The following is a 20,911-nucleotide window of genomic DNA, read 5'->3' on the forward strand; positions in this document are numbered from 1 at the left end:
TTCTTAAACCCCGAGTTAACCAGTACATTTTTCTTATGGAAATGTTTGTCTTAAGCTATGTTAATATGCTATACATTTACCCCAGACTCTGTCTTTAAGTCAGTTCCGCGTAATGGCTCAGAACCTACTTGACAAACCAGTATGTTATACTCAGATACTGTTCCCCTAATCTATGTAAACAAAACTATTTGTATGGTAATCTGCCTTTCTTCAAGATTCATGTCAATCTTTTTATGGCCCGGGACAAGTCATCTAGTACCAAGATTATCCCAAAATACATCTTATGAATGAGGGGCCTGGTGCCATTTAAATTTTAAGACATTCCTTTCTTTTCATTAACAGACTGCTAATGACTATATAACATCCAGCTGAAAACTACCAGGAAAATACTCTTTCTGCCCCCTTCTGATGCCTATGTCAGAAGCTTTCTCTATCTCCTTTATACTTTAATAAAACTATTACAAATAAATCTCAATTTGAAAACACATTACAAACTTCTACCGATTTCCAATTAGCTTTTCTAGAATACTTTGGAGAAATTTCATTTCATTATCCTTCTGGTAAGCTGTGAACTTTCTTCAAAAACACTAAATTTATTATTTCTTGCATTTCTTTCATATAGATGGGACTAAAAATGCCAAAGCTTCATTCTGGTCTCTTAAAGAATATAAAGTCTTTTACACTAAATTCCATTCTGCTCAACAAAATTAATTATATTCTCTTATTCAAGTTATTTGCCTACATCCTCATGCCATTAATATAGTCTCTGACTCTACATATTCAGTTTTTATATTAAAAAATATAAAAACTTCCACCATAAACTCCAATCAACCTATTATTGAACAACTCTTTTTCAAACTACAATCTGTTATTAAAAACCACACTTCTCCCATTTATGTTACACATACAATCTTTTTCTATTAAACATATTACAGGTATTCCTTATAATCCACAGGCACAAGGCATAGTCGAATGAGCACATCACACACTAAAGTTACAAATAAAAAATTTAAAAAGGGGGAATACACAGGAACACGACTGTCTTCCTTATCTAGAGCAGACTTTACTAGATTCCAAAATAAGATATTTTCTGAACCTATAACTACTGTTAATACAGCTTTATTTGTTTTAAATTTTTTAAACTTGCCACAAGGAGATATCTTGACAAGAACAGAAATGCATTTCGAGGAATTGAAGGACACTTCTCTTCCTCTGCCCATTTGGTACCAAGATGGGTTAATGAAACAATGGAAATCTGAGAAACTAATCTTACAGGAAAAATGATATGCTCGTATTTCCCCAGATGGATCCAATGAACTCACATGGCTTCCTCTCAAAAGATTTGACCCAAGTGGGCCCCTGACGTTCAAAATGGAGACAAAACTGGAAGAATCCCAGGAGGAAAAAAATTCCAATATGGGCCATGGCGACTGTAAAGATCTCCAAAAAGCGCCACCCTTGGCGGCATCAACTCTATGACCTCCCCTCTTGGGGACAGATAAAAACCCTTACTAATCAAGCTAAAAATTTGGTCTCTCAACAGGAAATGCCTTGAGTCCTGAATACATTTTCCTGGCAATGCTCAGCCTGCTAGCCTGTGCCTTCCAAACTTAACTGGGCTTACTTACCCAATCCCCCTTTATTATAGGTCATAAAATGGATGGAGAAAAGACCGATCATATCAACCAATGACTCCACCCATATGCCCCCTCCCTGGAATCCTCACACCCTGGGGAGGAGGGAAAAGTAATTAACATTTCTTTAGGCTATGAAGTCCTTCCACTGTGCATGGGCCCAGCAAAATTATGCATAAACGTTAGCTGACAAACTTGGGCTTTCGTCTTGCCTCCAAAAAAAATTCTTTCAGACATTGCTGCCCTTTGTCTGTGAACCATGTTTACACTACGGGAACTTTAGGGAAAGAGTTAGGGAAAAAACAAAAAACATTATGTAAAAGGTTACTAATGAAACATTACCATGACAAAGGACTTCTTGGCTGGCTTGAGGGTGGAATGGCATCCACTCCTCCTCCTTGAATCGTCCTTGATAAACAAATTGGGCCTGAAAAATGGGGCATGTGGGAACTTGCTACCAGCACCTAAAAACTTGGAACTTAGACCGGACATTTTACAGGGACCAGTCATAGTCATAGTAACTATCTATTTTGCTATAATCAGTTGTATTTTATACAGGCCTGTGTCCCGCTTCCTTTTGTTACAGCCATAAAAAATTTACAATTTAATAAGACTTTATGTTCTGTAGCTTGTATTAATTGCCAATTTTGTGTTCCTCCTGTTCAATTCAATCATAGTGCCTACAACTGGGAACAAATCAAATTTCATTTACATGATAATGCCTCTCTGAATGTACAATTACTGCAAAAGAAAATCTTTAAAACTTTTTCTAAATGTCTGCCTCTTCCACTACTTTGGAAACTTTAGCTGAACAAATTATCCGGGCTAGACCCACGAAGATGGTTTTAAAGTATTACCCACAGCATCAGGTCTGGAACTGTAACTTTGGTGATTGTGTTGATACTTACATTTGTTGTTTATTGTCGCCTTTCTATAAGGTTGCTTAATACTGCTGCTGTTGCTGCTGCTAAGTCGCTTCTGTTGTGTCCAACTCTGTGCGACCCCATAGACAACAGCCTACCAGGTTCTGCCATCTCTGGGATTCTCCAGGTAAGAACACTGGAGTGGGTTGCCATTTCCTTCTCCAATGCATGAAAGTGAAAAGTGAATGTGAAGTCGCTCAGTCATGCCCGACTCTTCAAGACCCCATGGACTGCAGTCTACCAGGCTCCTCTATCCATGGGATTTTCCAGGCAAGAGTGCTGGAGTGGGGTGCCAACCACACTCAATTGGTCAGGACATTTTTTTTTTTTTTTTTACAAATATAATAAAATAAGGGGAATTGTCAGGAAGCATTTAACAGGAGGCTTCCTGTGTGCTGTTTTGGATCTGTCAGGAATCCTCTGTTCCTTACTAATTCCTGAATATTCAGGAGTTAAGAGGAAAGGCAAGCCTTTCCTGGGACTGAGGAATCCAAGCATCTCCTTTGTTAGTTTTTCAACATGGTGATAAGTATCCTCTTCCTCCTTATGAACCATATGGTAAAAGTGATTGTTTACAACTCTCTCTCTTTAATATTGATTGCCTTATGTCTTGTAAGTCTGGAATTTTAATCTTTATCTTTGCTGAGAATAACTACCTTGTAAGACAGTATATATGCCCACACCTGTTGATTAAAACACCTTTGCTCCATCAAAGCTTGGATCCCCATGTCTGTCTTTGTTTCTCTCTCTCTCTCTATATATATATATATATATATATATTTATTTATTTATTTATTTCTGGCTGATTCCCTGGAATGTGAAAACCGACTGCATAACCCAGGGAATATAAGCCTGTTTCCTTCTTTCACTTTCTCATCGTCAACTCCAGACCAACAGGTTCCAGTCCAATAAAGGACCAAGACTCTGTGTCTGGGCTCTGGGGCGTCTGTCCTGGCCTGGGCCCTGAGCCCTGGGAACAGGGTGTCAAGTGAACGTTGGCACGATGTGAGCTGCTGACACTCTGCCACCAAACACACGTCCCTGAGTCGCTGGAACAAAGAAGCCACATCTCCCCTCCTCTCAGCTCCCTTACCTGCAAAACACAACAGATACATAACAGTTGGCTTTAAGACCAAACTATGGTTGGCTGTCCTCATGGAATAATCTTCTGTCCCTCCCTCAGTCCTGGATGGTGGGGACCATAATGGCCCAGGGACACTTCCTGGGGTGAAGCAGCCCTGGGGGAAGGGCAGGCGGGCCTCCATGGGCCATCCAGGTCCACTGCAGTCACTTCTGCCTGAGGCAACCCGAGAAGTTCACCAGCAGTCCAGCTGCAGGACTCTCAGACTGTGGGAACTTGATTCTCCATTTCTTCATCTGTGAAACAGAACCAGGACTCCTAGAGCTGGTGTGAGAGTTCAACAGGAAAGGCGTGAATGGTGTGAGCACAGCGCCTGGCACACACTGACCTCTCTGTCCTCAGAGGCTCTTTGCTCAGGAACCAAACAGGGGACAGGGCCAGCTCTCTCTTGTAGACTTCTCTGAGTTGCCAGGACACTGGTTTTCTGATAAAAGTCTTCCATTTGGAGAGAAAAAAATCTATTGTCAGCTGGAGATAAGCCAAGGTAGGTAGAAAAGGGCAGCGTGCTCTCAGCCCTTCCCATGAACTTCTGCATCCACCTAATGGCAGTGACCACCAAGGCCGGCCCTCCTCATGTGGACTAAAGGCACTAGTTCCGTCCCTGCCAGCAGGGCTAAGTCTAGAGGGATCTGATCAAAAGGGATGGGGGGAAGGACATGGACAGAGTGGCTGAGGGGTGGCCTTAGGCCCCTCTTCCAGGCACCATGGGAGCAGAACAGGAAAGAGTGGATTCTACAGGCGAGGTCACGGAAGGCTTCTCAGAGGAGGCGATGCCAGATTTGGACTTTGCAGAAAGCATTTCTCCTAGTTGGATGCAGCAGGTGTCCCTGGCAGAAGAACGTGTGTGAGAGAATCTTAGAAGCCACATGAGCACAGCCCTCAGCAGCAGAGTATGACCATTAGGCACTGACCAACTGGTGTGTTCTGGGACTGTACCACATGCTGGTGGCACGAAGGTGAATGAGGCAGGCAGGCTGGTGAGTGTGGGGTTGGGTGGGGGAGAAGATGGAAATATGGAGGAGTGATTTGCCAAGGGACTATGGTGTATTGGTGGCAGGTCTTCCTTCAAGGAGCCTGAGGCAGGGTGGACTGTGTCAAGAAGGAAGTGGAATGTCAAGACTGGACTTGTTTCTCTAGGGTGAGCAGGAGGGTGGGAATAGCCCAGGGTGGGGCCTGGTGGGCAGGGTGTTTGTTTGACTTGAGTCACTCAGAAATAAGGGTTTTGCTTTCACTTTTGCTTCCCAGAGTATATCTGGGCCCAGAGGATGTATGTGGTCATTGCAGAGACGCAGAGCTGGCGGCTGCATCTGCACAGATGTGAACAACTGGATCTTGTTCACACTCGGAGAGAGGAAGGTTCCTGAGTAAGCAGGTGGGTAAGACCCCGCCCATTTCATCTTCCTATCCTCAGGACGATTGTCTGAGAAAAGGATGGTTGTCACTAACTGACAGAAGAAGAAAATGGAAGCTCAGAGAGGTGAGGTCATGGCCGAGGAGGCAGGTGAAGCAGGGGCAGAGCCTGGATGTGGGGCAGGCGTGTCTGAGGGCTTCCTCCCAGACGAGGGCCCCTAAAGAGAGCAGAGGGAGGGCGGCACCCATTCAGCTGGGCTCAGCTCAGGACGTGGACCCCTGAGACATGAGCAGCGACCCCCAGAAGGAAGGTGTATGTTCTGGGTACTCAGCCATTTAGGAAATTAAAGGAAGTAGACAGGGTGGAGGAGGACAAGGGAGTCAGAGCTTCCCCTCCTATAGCCTGGTCACCTTGATGCTTTCCCCAGGGAGCTCGGCTGGGGCTGATGGGAGAAAGGGGATTTTTTTCAGATACAAGGAATCAAGGTTTGTTGAAAAAAACGTGCCTCTGAATGCCAAGCTCACTGCCAGGTGCCGGGGGACACTGCGGCCTGGAGAGGGACAAGACACCAAGCGGGGAGTCGAAGGGCGTTGGCTTCCTGTGTTTGAAGAGCCCTCTACTCAGGATGTCGGTGATGGGTGGTCCTGTGTGGGGAAGATGGCCCTGCTGGAAGAAGTGAAAAGGGCTCATTGCACAAGGTCCACATGTAATCCCGGTGTGGCAATATTAAGATAAAAAGGCAAACTCTACAGACATCAGTATAACAGCCTTTTCTAAATCAAGCTTGAACATCTGGGAATTCATGGTTCACATACTGTTGAAACCTGGCTTAGAGAATTTTGAATATTACTTTGCTAGCGTGTGAGATGAGTGCAACTGTACAGTAGTTTGAGCATTCTTTGGCACTGCCTTTCTGCCTGATTGGATGAAAACTGACCTTTTCCAGTCCTGTGGCCACTCCTGAGTTTCAGTACTTTCAGTTTTTTCTCTCTGGTTTACATTTGGATCTTTTTGAATGATCGATTGCTTAAGATCTTTAGTTTCTTCTCCATTCTCTTCCTCTTTGTCCCCCTTCTACCCTCCCTCCCCTTTCTAACTTTAACAGGGGAAGTGGGGTTCTGCTGTGTCATCAAGAAGCTGCTGGTTTCCTGTCCCCAGAAGGGGTCCACCCCTCATATTTTGGCCAGGCTGTGCCCAGGAGGGTGGAGGGTGCCCAGAGGTCCTGGACAAGAGGAGCAGCAGAGAACAGACAGGGCCCCTGATGATGTGGGTAGGGTTCTCAGACCTGGAGGAACTGAGCAAAAAGGAAACATGACCAGGAAAGTGTGACGTTCAAGAGGAGCTGGAGTGGAACTGGAGGAAGCTGGCAGAGGGAGGCTGGGAGCTGGGCCTCCAGGGACAAGTAACCCATCACATAGTGAGGCCAGTGGGGAAACACAATTCATGGGGAGGGGCAGCCTGTGCCAAGTGAGGAGTCAGTCTCCTGCAGCAGGCCCTGTGGAGACAGAGAGTGTGAGGAAGGCAGGAGCTGGGGTAGTCAGGAGGGTCTGGGTGCTAGGCTAGGGACTTTCTTAATGCTCCTTTCCCTTCCCATGGAGCATGGCTGCAGGCACATGAGGGAGATGGTTGGGGAGAATCTGTCTGCCTATGAGGAGGGGAGGGATGCGTGACTGGCCATGCAGCTGGGCAGGGACAGGCTTCTCTGGGGTCCTCCCCTCTCCCACCAACAGCCTTTCCAGAAAGGGACCGATCAGAACTAACAGAGGAGGACGCCCTGGACAGGAATCCAGCAGAGGAAGCACTATCAGCATCTACACCCATGTGAGGCCCCAGACAAGGGTCAGCACCAGGCCAGGAGTGGGAGGGAAGGACAGAAGATGAGTCCAGTGTTCAATGCATTTACAATTGTCTGTCGTCATCCAGGAGCCGGCCCTTCTGCCCGAGCCTGCCTCTTCTTTCTGACTTGACTCTCTTCTCATGTTTCATGATTTCAATAGGCTGGCCTGGCTCCTGGGGTCCTGCAGCTTCAGGGCAGAGACGGAGGCAGGGGGCCAGCCAGCTCTCCTCTCCCATCCTCTTGAAGGAGGGCCTGCCTTTGTGAATTCTCTCCCATCCACATGACACTGCCTCCAGCCTTCGCCACCAGGCACACCCCCTAAACACAAGCTGGTGGTCACTCTTCCTGAGGGGGAGCTGTGAGCATCGCAGAGGAGGGTGTAGAAGGAAAGATTCTAGGAGTGGAGCTTAGGTAAGGGGATTTGGGGGGAGCTCTAAGGAAATGGGGTTGCTCTAGATTGGGTGCTGCAGAGAATGGGGGGCAGCACTACCACGGGGTCTCAGTAACTCCATCAGTGGAGAGGGGAGACCGAGCGAGGATAAAGCTGTAATGGGTAAAGATGGAGCAGTCATGCTTTTCAGCCAAGGGAGGGGGCGAGGTGTGGGTGAGGGCGCAGTGATGGGTGTTTGCTGTCTCCTCACTCCTGCTCTCAGGGTGACCCTATGTGAGATTTGAGTTCCGTGAGAGCCTTTACATCCAACAGGAGAAGAGCATCGCCCTGTTGTGACACCAGGCCAGCCTCGGGATGTCAGGGGTTCTTTCTTTCTCAATCCTTTATAAACATTCACGTAAATAAACAGAGAGGAATCTACCCATAGACTTCAAGATTCCTTTTATTATTAAATTCAATTAACACAGAATATTTCCATCACATTCACTCTTCTTTGCACCATAGAGACAAAAGAAAGGCACCCGCTCAGGTGTGTCCAGCTCTTCGCAGCCTCATGGATGCAGCCCTCCCACCTCCTCTATCCATGGGTTTCCCAGTAAGAGTCCTGGAATGGGCAACCGTTTCTTCCTCCAGGAGATCCTCCCTGCCCAGGGATCGATCCTATATCTCTTTCATCTTGCATCCCCTGCATAATCACTAGCATTCTTTTTAACCTTTATGTCTCTCTTTTGGGCCACACTTTTCTAAAGTCCTTTCATTTGAATTTCATTATGAACTCATGGCCTTTCACAAACTCAGCCTGTCTCAATGAAACATATTCATAGCAATCATTATCTTTTATTATTATTATTATTATATGTGGGTGCCCCCTTATGACCACTTCTCCAATCATCTTCAAGAGCATCCTTGTCTTTGCAGGAGCAGAGATGCCAGTCTATGGAATTCACCTCCCTTGAAAGGGGTCTTCTTCCTTTGAGGGGATGGAAGCCCAAGGGCGCACATGTGGGTAGGCAAAATGCTGCTGGACAATATCTGTTGAAGGTCACATTTCACTCTCATTATTCTGGTTTAGCTCTGTTTTCATGCCTACTTTTCTAGAGAACTAGGTTTCACCAACACAAACATGTCTCCTACACTGACAATTGTCACAGCAGGAGTCACACATTGCTTCTTGGCATTTAATTCAACTGCCTCCATCATCTTCAAGGTGGTGGCACTAGAAACCTCCCCATTCTTGTGGGTTACTGACTACAATAAAGTGACTTCTGCTGTCTTAGAGTTAAAACAATCCAGTCCTAAGTGCATATGGTTAAACAGATCAATTTGTACACAGGGTTCTGCTCATTCCTTCCCAAGGAAATGCTTCTTCTTTAGATAGTTAATTGATCTCTTTAAATGATTTTACTACATTGGGAGGTGGAATAGTGTGAGAATGTGTGCACAGGAGACAGGAACCTGGATTTGGATTCTGGCTCTTGACTAGCTGTGTGTCTTCAGCAAGTTACTTAACCTCTCAGAGCATCAGTTTCCTTTCTTATAGGATCATTGTGAGAACTAAAAGGAAATGAATTCATACCAAGCAACTGGGAAGGTGCCTGGTGCAAAGTGGGAAGTCATCAACCACAATCACTAATAAGTAGTAGGTGTTGTATTTTGCTTGTTCTTGACCTAAATTTGATAGTATTTATTTACTTCTTATTAGGAAAAATAAAGCTTTCATTTATTTTTAAACTTTCTATTATACCTGTCCCCTTCTTCTCCTTATATTGTTATTCCACTAATTGCATATCCTCTGTTAGGAAGCTTTGTATTGTAAGCACTTTATTTACATCTTTGTTTCCTATGCTCTCCACTGGACCTACTATTTCTTGATTCCCAGCTTTGTAAACTGAGATATTAATCCTCATCCTCCCTTCAGTGTTTCGGCTCCCAAGTTCTAGGCGTGTATTTTGATTTTTAAATTAACAAGTACATTTATTTCACATATTTAAATACTCTGTTTCATTTTAAAAGATAAAGGTTATTTTATAATGACTATAAATAAAATAAAACTAAGATTTTGAAATCACTATATTATATATCTGTAAGTTATATCATATTATATATATTAATATAACTTCAGTTTTAAAACAGTCTCCAAAGGACTCGGACATAGATATTTTTACTTTAGATTTTTTAAAAAATCAAACAAAGGCATTTAGATTTTTTGTGATAATTTAATACTTTTTTTTTCATTTATTTTTATTAGTTGGGGGCTAATTACTTTACAATATTGTAGTGGTTTTTGCCATACATTGATATGAATCAGCCATGGATTTACATGTGTCCCCATCCTGAGCCCCCTCCCACCTCCCTCCCTATCCCAACCCTCTGGCTCATCCCAGGGCACCAGCCCTGAGCACTTGTCTCATGCATCCAACCTAGACTGGTGATCTGTTTCACGCTTGATTATGTACATGTTTCAATGCTATTCTCTCAGATCATCCCACCGTCGCCTTCTCCGACAGAGTTCAAAAGTCTGTTCTATACATCTGTGTCTCTTTTTCTGTCTTGCATATAGGGTTATCGTTATCATCTTTCTAAGGTCCATATATATGCGTTAGTATACTGTATTGGTATAAAAATATGGAATACTTCATGAATTTGCATGTCATCCTTGTGCAGGGGCCATGCTAATCTTCTCTGTATCATTCCAATTTTAGTATATGTGCTGCCAAAGTGAGCATTTAATACATTTTTTAAGAGCTAACTTGTACCACATAGCTGCACATGCCTCTCAGCTGTTCCATTCAGTTCAGATTAGTCACTCAGTCGTGTCCGACTCTTTGCGACCCCATGAACTGCAGCACACCAGGAATCCCTGTCCATCACCAACTCCCGGAGCCTACCCAAGCTCATGTCCATTGAGTTGGTGATGCCATCCAACCATCTCATCCTCTGTCATCCCCTTCTCCTCCTGCGCTTTAGTTTTTCCTGATGTTTCTAACTGGCTTCATCTTGACCCCTTGCACTGTTTCTCTTCAACATTTCCTCCATTTCTTTCCAACTGTGACTCATGTAATACCGAGTCCCCTGTCCCCACAGACTCTGGACTTCTTATCCCATTCTGGACTGGTTTCTCTCTAGGTCTGCTGCACACCCAGCTGGGATCCTTGGATTCCCTTCCCACTGGGTTTATGTTCCTGATTCCTGGATCCCACGTCTATCTCTCTCATGGGTATCCTTTACCTTCCTCCATAATTAAACAAACAAGTAATCTATGTTTTTTCCTGCATCTCATTCTCAAGTAACCTTCTAAAAGTCTGGTGAAGAGTGAAGGCTGCTGTGAATATGGGATGGGATGTGGGGTTGGTCAGCTTGTCCCCTGCTCTCCCCTCAGACTCCCTCTCATCTTGCCCCCTCCCTGGGCTCTGCCCAGCAGACCAGTCTTCTCTCCTGTGAACACGCTCCCTGTTTCTCTCCCTGTACTGCACTCCTCTTTATTCAGCTATCACTTCTCCATCCAGTGAGTCTTCAAATATTTGTTAAAGACTCTGGTCTCCTATTGCTCCCATGCTTGTTTTTATTAACAGCAGAGGGAGGAGAGGCAGGCTATGGGTTCTTGACCCAGTGAGTGGGGTGGAACCAGGGTACCAAGGGCAAGACTTCTGATCTTAGGTAAGTCAGGTAACATCTATGTGTCAGCTTCCTTATTTGTAAATGAGGATACAATGGTACACATCTCAAAAGCTAATGGAAAAACATATGAGGTACCATTGGTAAAGTTTCAGAGCCGATACCAATACAGAACAACAATTACAAACACAAGTTGCTCTTATCAGTGCAAGTGAAAGTTGCTCAGTCATGTCTGACTCTTTGTGATCCCTTGAATTACATAGAACATGGAGTTCTCCAGTCCAGAATACTAGAGTGGGTAGCCGTTCCCTTCTCCAGGGAATCTTCCCAACCCAGGGATCGAACCCACGTCTCCTGAATTACAGGTGGATTCTTTACCCACTGAGCCACATGGAAAGCCCAAGTGAGGCTGTTTCCACTCGATTTTGAACCAGAGACCTTTTGAGTGTTAGGTGAAGATGGTAACCACTACACTACAGAAACCACACACTCTTATCAGTAGATGGTACTATACCAATATATACCTTTACCATCATTTCAGTCAAGTCTCAGGAGGAGTAGTTGACAGATGCTCTTTTGCTTTCTTAAAAATCGTAGCTACACATCATCAACACTTGCTTTCCTTCCTCATCTCCCATGGCAAGTTAATCACATGCAGAACCAAAATAAATTATTTAATGATAAAGATATGATCTTTTTTTAGAAGAAAGACCACTAAGAATGCGTATATCTGAAAGGATGAACACCCTCATATATTATAAGTCTGAACATAAATTGCTACAGGTTCTTTGCATAGCATTTGGCTCTAGGTATGGAAATTTGTTAGGTGTTGATGCCATCTGATCTTAATTCTGCTTCTAGATATAGCTTAAGGATACAGTCTCAGATGTAGTTGAAGTTTTATACAAGTTGAATATTCTTTGCACTATTATTTACATAAAGGATTAGAAACTATATCAAGTCCAATATTCAGGAGGGAAAAGCAAGGAGGAAAGAAAACCTGCAGGTGTTCTCAGCCACTCAGAGCAGGGAGAGAGGAATTGGGGCAGGGCTGGTGGGACTCCAGGCCCTTGTGGGAAAAAAGGCTCTTGCAGAAGCAAGGAGGACCTGGTCTGTGGGAGCTGTATCACCAGGAACTTTATCAAGGAGAGACTTGAGCACAGGGAGCTCATCATTTTGGAATGAAAAGAGTCATTGACCAATTAACATATATCCACAAATAAATATTTTTGTGTATTATAGGCAGTAGAGCATAGTCATCACAAATGTGTGATATGCATCAGTAAGACTCAGGTTCCAGTCCAAACTCTGACACCAGCGTGAAAACTTGGACTGAGCTAAGTTTACATGACTTTCAGGAGCCAGCATGTCAAAGACACTGGATCAATATTATCATTAATATTAGTCATTCCCAATTTGAAAACACAGGTGTCCCAACCTCACATCATTTCCAGAGTATCACCTCCTATATGTTCTTCTAGCCTCTGGTTTGATTGTTCCTATAACTTCACAGATGGCTGTCTCCTGTCTGAGTATCTTCTCCTTTTGCCCCAACAGGAGAGCAGGACTCTGACTTGGCTTGGAAGGGGCTGTAGGAGGTGAATGACTTTGCTGAACTGTCATCCAGCAGAATGCAGGAGACAGAGAACCACACTGGGCTAAGTCCCTGGAGGACCTGGTGGCTGACTGAGCAGCACCCACCAGAGAACTTGGCCCTCACTGCTCGCTGAAGCTACTGCACCCTCACAATGGAGCTCACAGTCTATTTCTCTTCCCCAGGGGTGAGGTCACACCTCCTTCCAGCCTGACACAGACAAGGAGCTGATGGGAGGTCTCTGAGAGCCCCAGCTGCCAACATGAGCTCAGAAAACTTTGGACACTGCTCAGGTAGTCAGCTGCCTCTTCTCTGGAAGGTTCCTACCTATGACCCAGAATTGAGGGTGGTGTTTCCAGGCTGAGTTAAAGTCCAGAGGAATCAAGAATCATGAAGAGGATGGATAAGCATCCTTGAGCTTCGAAGAGAGACCAGGAGATTCCCCTCATCCCGGGGTCCCCCCGCAGACTCCTTCCCGGCCCTCTGCTCAGGATCCATGACCAAGGTGTTGACTTCCTGCCTCTCCCACCACCCAGCAAGTGACTCAGAACAGAGGCCAGGAGAGCACATGCGGCGCATGGACAGCAGACAGGAGTCCCCGAGGCCAGGCAGGCCTGGGAGAAAAGGGCCTCCAGCATCACTGGAGGTTCTCCTGCTCTCTGCCTTGGCTCAAACCTCCTGCTGCTCCCAGACCCTGGGGCGTCACTACAGAAGCTGTTTCCCCTGGCTCTTGCCCAGCCACCTGCCCAGCTGCTCTGCAAGGGTCAGTGGGCCCTGCACTGAATCCTAGCCTGGACTTTGCCGCTTCCTACTTGCAGGGGAGGGGTGGTAGGGATCACATCTGGCTCCACCCCTCCTCCACCTCTTTGATCCCCTCCCCTGCCCATCCTAGAGTCTGTGGTCAGAAGCAGGAATCCTCCCACATAGTAGTTTTACTCAATGGCGTGTGGTTCAAAAGTCTTTTTTAAAATTAGGTAACATGAGTTTGTAATGCTTTCTAAGTTTTGTGTCTACAACATTATATTTCTACTTCTATATAAGCTACTGCATGCTCATCACCAAAACTTAGTTGCAAAGAACCCACATTGTGTGCTATAGAGTAGAATGAACAAATCACAGGAGTTTTCAATGTAAGGAGGATTCAAAGTCATGTCCAAGAAATGTCTGACGCTTGACCTTGGATTCAACCTCAGAGCTTTCGGCTCTGTGGCCTTCAGCTGTCCATACTCCTGTCTGAGTTTCATGTTCCTCTTCTGTGAGATAAGAAGAATGCCTCTTTGTGTGGATTTACCAAGAAACACATTTTATATCAAGTCCCAGCCCACACACATATATATAGCCTGGCCACCAATATCTTAGCTGCAATTTCATAACCTCCAGATCTCTGAAATCACACAAGGATTTTGATAATTCATTGTGGAGTAGTCTTACCCTGCAATGATCTCAGGCTATTTATAATCATTACATTCTTTACCCCATTTTACATGAGTATTCAATTGCTTCGCTGCCCAAACATGAAAGCATTCATTTATAGGCTGCTGCCAGTCTATTCTGGAAGTGGTAACTAACAGATCACACTTGCTCTTTCTTCTCTTTGTATGTGTGTGTTCAGTTGTTCAGTCATGTCCAACTCTTTGCAACCACATGGACTGCAGCCTGCCAGCCCTCTCTATCCATGGGATTCTCCAAACAAGAATATTGGAGTGGCTTGTCATGCCCTCATTCAAGGGATCTTCCTGGCTCAGGGATCAAACCTGCATCTCTTATATCTCCCGCATTGGTGGGCAGGTATTTTCCCACTAGAACACCCTGGGAATGCACCTATGACCTCAATTTACCTGGGAATCCCATGTAGGACCTCATTTCACCTAGCCTCCTTACAAGCCCTATCTTAAAAAATGTCACCTGGGGGTTAACTCTTCAACACAAATTGGGGGTGTGGGGACAGTCCATCCATATCCCTAGGTGACCTCACCAAGAGCACCACAGGTGACTGCTGCTCAGCAAGATGAATTTTAACTACTTTATACTCAATAACATTTATATTCCACCACAAATTATTCTAATCTTATTCCCTTTTCTTTCATCTAGATATTGAGATCTTTTTTGAGGAGGTCATTGAATGTCTCTGGGACATACTGGGCAGAAAGGAACTGCTCCTCCTGCTGAATGAATTCCTGGAAAGAATTAAGACTGAGGCCAGTTTGTCCAGGTAACCTGCACAGGTGCACCAGGATGGTCACCCATGTCCCCGGCACCAGGCTAGCTTCTCCTGGCAGGCACACCTCCTCCAGGCAGGACCCGATTGTTGGGGTCAAGGATGTTCCTTCTCAAGATCCCATCAGGAATGTCTCCTCCATGTCATTTGCTGACAGTGAATGATCCTGGGTTGAGAAGAGCTAAAACCTGCAAGGAAGGCGCAGGTTATGTGACCTTGGACAAGTTACTGAACTACTCTCTGCTTTAGTTTCTTCATCTTTTCATTTTTAGTGTGAGGACACCGAGATCATGCATGTAAAGTGCTTCCCATAATGACAAAGTAAGGAATCAGTCAATATTAACACTTGAAAAACTTATTGGGAAGAGACAGGGCCCAAGGATCTTCTTTCTGGTGATGAGAACCAAGCAAAATATCCTTTGGGACAAGTTAGAAAATCCTGACACCATCATCTGTGTCCCTGGCTTCTGCCTACAGTCTTTCTATTCCCCATGTTAGGAACTGTACCAACTCTGCAGGGACCCGCTTGCCCATAAGGCAGAGAGGCTAGAGAGGAGCTGGAGGAGCTGGTGGTATCCTGGATCTAGCCCTGCCCAACTCCTGGGCCTTACAGAGCTTAAGACTTTGAATATCAGATCTGTTTGTGTCCAACAGGAATAGCAATTCAGCCTGATGGATTATGGTGATGGCCTCAGAGTGAACTGCAGGGTCAGAGGTGGGAAACCAAGAGCAATCATCTTGTCCAAAGGACCAGGGAGGCCTGGACCAGGGTCAGACCCAGGGGTCAGGGTGAAGCAGAGGGTCCAGGTTGGAGGACTATGAAGTAGGCTTGGGCAGCAGGACCGGGACTAGAGTGAGGAGAGTGGGCCTTAAGAACACAGAACCAAAGTGGCTGTGACCCTCGCGGAGGTCCTGTTAGTAGAGGGGGGGACATTTCTTCCCTCTCTGATGGGATCCCCTCATGCTGGGCTAGAGGGCCCTGGGTGACTGTGTCTGCACACCCTGCCTTGGACCTGGGTTCTCATTCCATCTGGGACCCTCTTCTAGTCTACTTGGAGTCCCCCTGACAGTGGGGAGGCCGAGTGGCTCAGTGAGCCCTCCAGAGTCACAATGAGTGGCTGCAACTGTATGTCATTTGAGGGATTCTGAGGAGCCTCACACATCCCTAGACAAGAGGAAATGCTTCCTCCACCAGCTGTGCAAGTGCCGGTCTCCTCAGGCTCAGGCATTCAGAAGGATATTTCCTCAAGTCCATTGTATCTTTAGAGGTTCCACAAAGTTGCACACAGCCTTGGGCTGCAGGCAGGTGAAGCTGTCGCCAGGTAAATTGTGAGTTAAGCTGGTGACCCCTGAGTGGTTGAGGGTGCTGGGTGATGGGTCAGGAGTCAGTGAGGTGAGCTGGAGAGTCCAAGGGAAGCCAGGACTCATAGCACATCTCCTGCTTCCCTGTCAGTTGGGGCAGTGGGTAGACCCCTGTGACTTTGTACTGAGAAGGTCAAGGGCACAATGCTTAGAAGACAGCAGATGGCAGACCAAATGATTATAAGGTGCCTTCGAGCTCTGACTTTTGGGGTTTAAAAAATTCTAAGTCATAGAGACAGCCAATCTGCAAAGTATAAGGGCACAGTGCCCAGGACAGGCCTTACTTTGACTTCAGTGGCAAATTTAGGGGATCCCCAAAACAACTCTCAGGTTCAAGAATTCCCTATAGAATGGACAGGACTCACTGAAAGCTTCATGATCCCAGCTACAGTTTACTACAGAGAAGGAGAAAAGTGCCCACCAGTCAGAGGGCAGAGTCTGGGCAGAATTCACAGATGAAGCTTCCATTGTCCTCAGGACACGTACTGACCTGGATTCGGTGTGTGACAAGATGCACAGAGTACTGCCCATTAGGGGCACTCACCTTGTTTAAAAGCCAGATTACCCTGACCTCTCATCTCCAGCCCCTCCTGGAGGTCAGACTCGTGCCCTGGTGTCCAGCTCTACCAGATGGCAGAACTGACACCATGAGACCCACAGACCTTGAGTCACTCGTCACCTTGTCCGACAGACCAGTGGCCAAAGGCCCAGTCAGGCAAGGACATGCCTATCAGCTGGAATTCTAGGGGCTTAGGGATCACTTCCCAGTAGCCAAGTGCAAAGAGCAGGGAGACTTTTCACTACACACCAAGGCCCCTGAATGAAGGTTTTCTCCTCCAGTGCTATGTGTCTTTGTAGATCTGTGGAGTTCCCACTCCAAAGACTCTTTCAAAGTGATGCTGTTGACCCACCTGTGAGACGTCTTTACCACATACCTTTTCTCTGGCTGAGCCATATGACTTGTGGGATCCTCATTCCCCAACCAGGGATTGAGTCAAGGCCGGTAGTAGGAGTGCAGAGTTGTAACCTCTGGACCACCTGGGATTTCTCTCAAATACCTCTCTTAAGTTGCCAGTATCCTAAGTTGACTTTTGTTTACCTATTCCAAGTTTAGCTATGTCAAGATGGAGCATCCATAAAGTATGAAATGTGTTTAATATTGAAAGAGAAAAATTTTCATTTATAAAATTCTTTTCTAATTGATTGTAACGTATCTCTATTTATTCAGAATAGATATTATGGAGCCAATTTTACAGACAAGCAAACTGCCTTTCTAATCCCTTGACCTTCATTATTACAGGAAAGACGCCAAGGAACTACACAAATATCTGAAGGAATTGAACAGAGCCTTGGTTGAGGAGGACCAGGAAAGACTCACCAAAGAGCAGCTGGACAGGAGGAGGTTTCTGATTAAGTTTCCTCGGGTGAAACGGCAGCTAGAGGAGTTCATAGGCAAGTTCCACGAGCTCGCAGACAAGGTTGACAAGGTGCATAAGGGATGTACCATCTCCAACGTGGTGGGCTACAGCACCGGTGCTGTGTCTAGTATTCTGACCATTGTTGGCCTGGCTCTGGCACCCGTGACAGCGGGGGCCAGTGTGGTGCTCTTGGCCACTGGGATAGGGCTGGGAGCAGCAGCGGCTGTGACCGGTGTGTCCACCAGTATCATCGAACATGTGAAGAGGTCATCAGCAGAAACCGAAGCCAGTCACATGATGTCAAGTGTTGTCAAGAAATGGAAGGTTCTCCTAGAGGTGCTCAAGAGCAACCCCCACATTGTTGACACAACAGAGAAAGTCACAGAAGCTGTGCAATGCATTGAAGTGAACATCCATGCCATGGAGACAGGCAATGTCAACCCTGACTCTGCACCCAATGCACACATCTACATGAGCCCTGCGAGGATCTCAGTCCCAGCCATCCAGCACATAGAGGGGGGTTTCAAAGCCACAGCTTTAACAATAACCAAAGGAGCCCGGATTGCGGGCTTGGCCACTGCAGGGGTCTTCCTTCTGGTGGATGTGGGCTTGCTGGTGAAGGAGTCAAAGCATTTGCACGATGGTGCCAAGACAGTAGCAGCTGATAGCCTGAGGCAGCGGGCATGGGAGTTGGAGAGGAAGTTGGAGGAGCTCACCCAGATCTATGAGAATCTGCAGGAAGACCTGATTTAGCCACCCCCAGAGCTGTGTGGGGTCCAGGGACACGTGAGGGGCTAGAGTGCAGAGGTACCTTGTTAGAGGGAAAGAGAGGGAGACCACATTAATGAAGCTGGGGGTTAGGAATTTGGCATTTCTGTGGTTGAGCACAGCAGGGAAGGGATGGATGTAGGTGATGGATGAGGAGAGGGAAAGAAGGGGCCTGGAGCCTGGATTAAGGGAGGAAGGGGCACCAGAGAATGAGAGGCGGGGAGAAGCGACTTTTTTTTCATACTAGGAACATTTTATTTTGTGTTGGTGTATAGCCGATTAAAAATGTTGTGATAGTTTTAGGTGAACTGCAAAGCGACTCAGTCATACACACACATGCATCCATTTTCCCCCAAACTCCCCTCCCATCAGAAACCACTTCCTTTGGACTAAAGATGACCCTGGAGGCAGAATAAAGGAAGTCAGGTGAACTAGCAATAATAGGCCCGGTATACAAACGGGGTGAAAATGGGATAAAGTCAGAGAATTGGGATTTTGGGGATCCAGAAGGAGCAGGGGCTCCTCTATCGCCATCCCCAGGCTGTGATGTCCCAGCAAGAAGAGTCTTCCCCTGCTGGTGGGAAGTCTCTGGACCTCTCCTCCACATCAACTCACCTGTGGCCCTAGCTGATGTATCTTACTTAGGCAGTGACTTCTTTTGTTTGTTTGTTTTATTGAAGGATAATTGATTTATAATATTCTGTTAATTTCAGGTATACAGCAAAGTGATTCAATCATACAGGTATCTATGTATTTATCTGGGCTTTGCAGGTGGTAAAGAATGTGTCTGCTAAGCAGGAGACACAGGTTTCATTCCTGGGTAGGGAAGATTCCCTGGAGTAGGAAATGACACCCCACTTCAATATTCTTGTCTGGGAAATCCCATAGACAGTGGAGTCTGGCATGCTACAGTCCATGGGGTTGCAGAGAGTCAGACATGACAGAACATCTGAGCATGTGTATATCTATATTCTTTTTTATTCATTTCCATTATAGCTTATTATAGTTCATTACAAGATATGGAATACTGTTCCTATGCTACTACAGTAGGCAGGCCCTTGTTTATCTGGTGTGTATCTGTTAATCCCGTCTCCTAATTTATCTCTCCCCCCAAAGCTTTGGTAAAAATTTCCTTTTCTGTGTCTATGAGTCTGTTTCTATTCATTTGTTCACTTCTATTATTTTCTGGATTCCACATATAAGTTAATATCACATATTTGTTTTTGTCTGACTTACTTCACTCAGAATAGTAATCTCTAGATCCATACATATTGTTACAGATAATATTATTTCATTATTCTTTATGGCTGAGTAGTATTCCATGGTATGTCTACACGTACCACATTTGCTTTATTCATTAATCTGTCAACAGACATTTAGGTTAATATAATGTCTTGGCTGTTATGAATAGTACTGCTATGAACATCAGGGTACATGTATCTTTTCAAATTAGAGCTTTAATTTTTTCTAGATATATGCCCAGAAGCGGGATTGCTAAATCATACGGTAGCTCTATTTTTAGTTGTTTAAGAAAACTCCATGTAGTCTTCTATGGCGGCTGCACCAATTTACATTCCCACCAACAGTGGAGGAGGGTTCCCTTTTCTCCACAGCCTCAGAGCATTGTAGATATAGATGACGGCCCCTCTGATGCTGTAGGGGGGATAACTTATTATAGTGTGACTTGCGTTTCTCTAATGATTAGTGGTGTTGAGTATGTTTTCATGTCCCTGTGGCCATCTGTGCGTCTGCATGGAGCATTGTCCGTGTGGATCCTCAGGCAGTGACTCTGATGACAAGGATGGTGCTGGCGCTGGTGACAGCACTGGTGCTGATAGCACAGTGGGGGGAACAGGTGACACGTTGCCAGGTGCTCTTGGGTCCAGAGTGACTGAGAGACCGGGGACGTCTCCATGAAAGTCCAAGTGTGGAGTAGGAACAGAGGTTGATTAAAAAAAAAAAAAACAAAGAAAGAAGGATGAAATAAGGAGGCAGAAACAGGCCAAGGAACTTTGCTGTGTGTGAGGAGATGAAACAGCCTGGGGCCAACAGACACGACTCTCAGACCCTCTCTTTCTTCTACAGCTGGGGGTGAGGCTGAATAAGATATTTCAGGTTGCTCTGGTTCTCTTTACCTTGTGTTGTTTAGAATCTGGTTCAGTAAATATGAGCTGATTCACTGAGACTTCCTTGCGTTGACTGATGGGTTCACCTGGGCTCCGGATGCCTGACCTCCTTCCCCGTGAGCCTGTCTCCAAGGTTCTCAGGGAGCGCGTCCTCCATAGCGCCTCCTGCTGGGCTCCCATCCAATCATTTCCCTCAGACCCTGGAGTCCCGCAGGCCCCGTGGGACGCCCGGAGGAGCCCGCGTCATCTGACTTGGGCTGAGCACGGGCATACTCCTCCTCCAGACCTGGGGACCAGGGTGGACACCCAAGGGTGACTGAGAGCAGAGGGCTTGTGTGCAGGTGTGAGGGGGGTTCAGCCATAAACAGAGGGGCAGAGAAAGACAGCACACACCTCACCCAGGTTGCCTCACACCAGGACTCCTGCAGGAGCTTCCAGAACAGTCTGCCTGTGTTTGCCTTCGGGCACTGCCCTGTCCACCTGTCTATTTCCCACACTGCCTAGAATGACCCAGAAGAATATCGACCTTAGCA

At 46.0% G+C, this 20,911-nt stretch overlaps 1 protein-coding gene and 1 non-coding gene across 8 annotated transcripts; one reads left to right on the plus strand and one right to left on the minus strand.

The window, feature by feature from the left end:
• The first annotated feature begins 4,964 nt into the window (after positions 1–4,964).
• LOC122680084 (apolipoprotein L3-like) lies at positions 4,965–19,138 on the plus strand. Of its 7 annotated transcripts, none has more exons than XM_043881005.1 (5): positions 4,975–5,070; positions 8,818–8,916; positions 12,450–12,779; positions 14,578–14,698; positions 17,367–19,138. In XM_043881005.1, the coding sequence occupies exons 3-5, from the start codon at positions 12,749–12,751 to the stop codon at positions 18,235–18,237; spliced, it is 1,023 nt and encodes a 340-aa protein (XP_043736940.1). In that variant the 5' UTR covers positions 4,975–5,070; positions 8,818–8,916; positions 12,450–12,748; the 3' UTR covers positions 18,238–19,138. The 7 variants fall into 7 exon arrangements, with proteins under 7 accessions (XP_043736939.1, XP_043736938.1, XP_043736940.1 ...); XM_043881007.1 differs by having other exon boundaries at positions 12,672–12,779; XM_043881004.1 differs by lacking the exon at positions 8,818–8,916 and having other exon boundaries at positions 4,965–5,070; positions 12,672–12,779.
• Positions 9,897–10,003, minus strand: LOC122680954. The gene has a single exon (XR_006336862.1). It is a non-coding gene; the product is annotated as a U6 spliceosomal RNA (small nuclear RNA).
• Positions 19,139–20,911: the final 1,773 nt, after the last annotated feature.

Source organism: Cervus elaphus, chromosome 22 (assembly GCF_910594005.1).
Source record: "Cervus elaphus chromosome 22, mCerEla1.1, whole genome shotgun sequence".
NCBI lineage: Eukaryota > Metazoa > Chordata > Mammalia > Artiodactyla > Cervidae > Cervus > Cervus elaphus.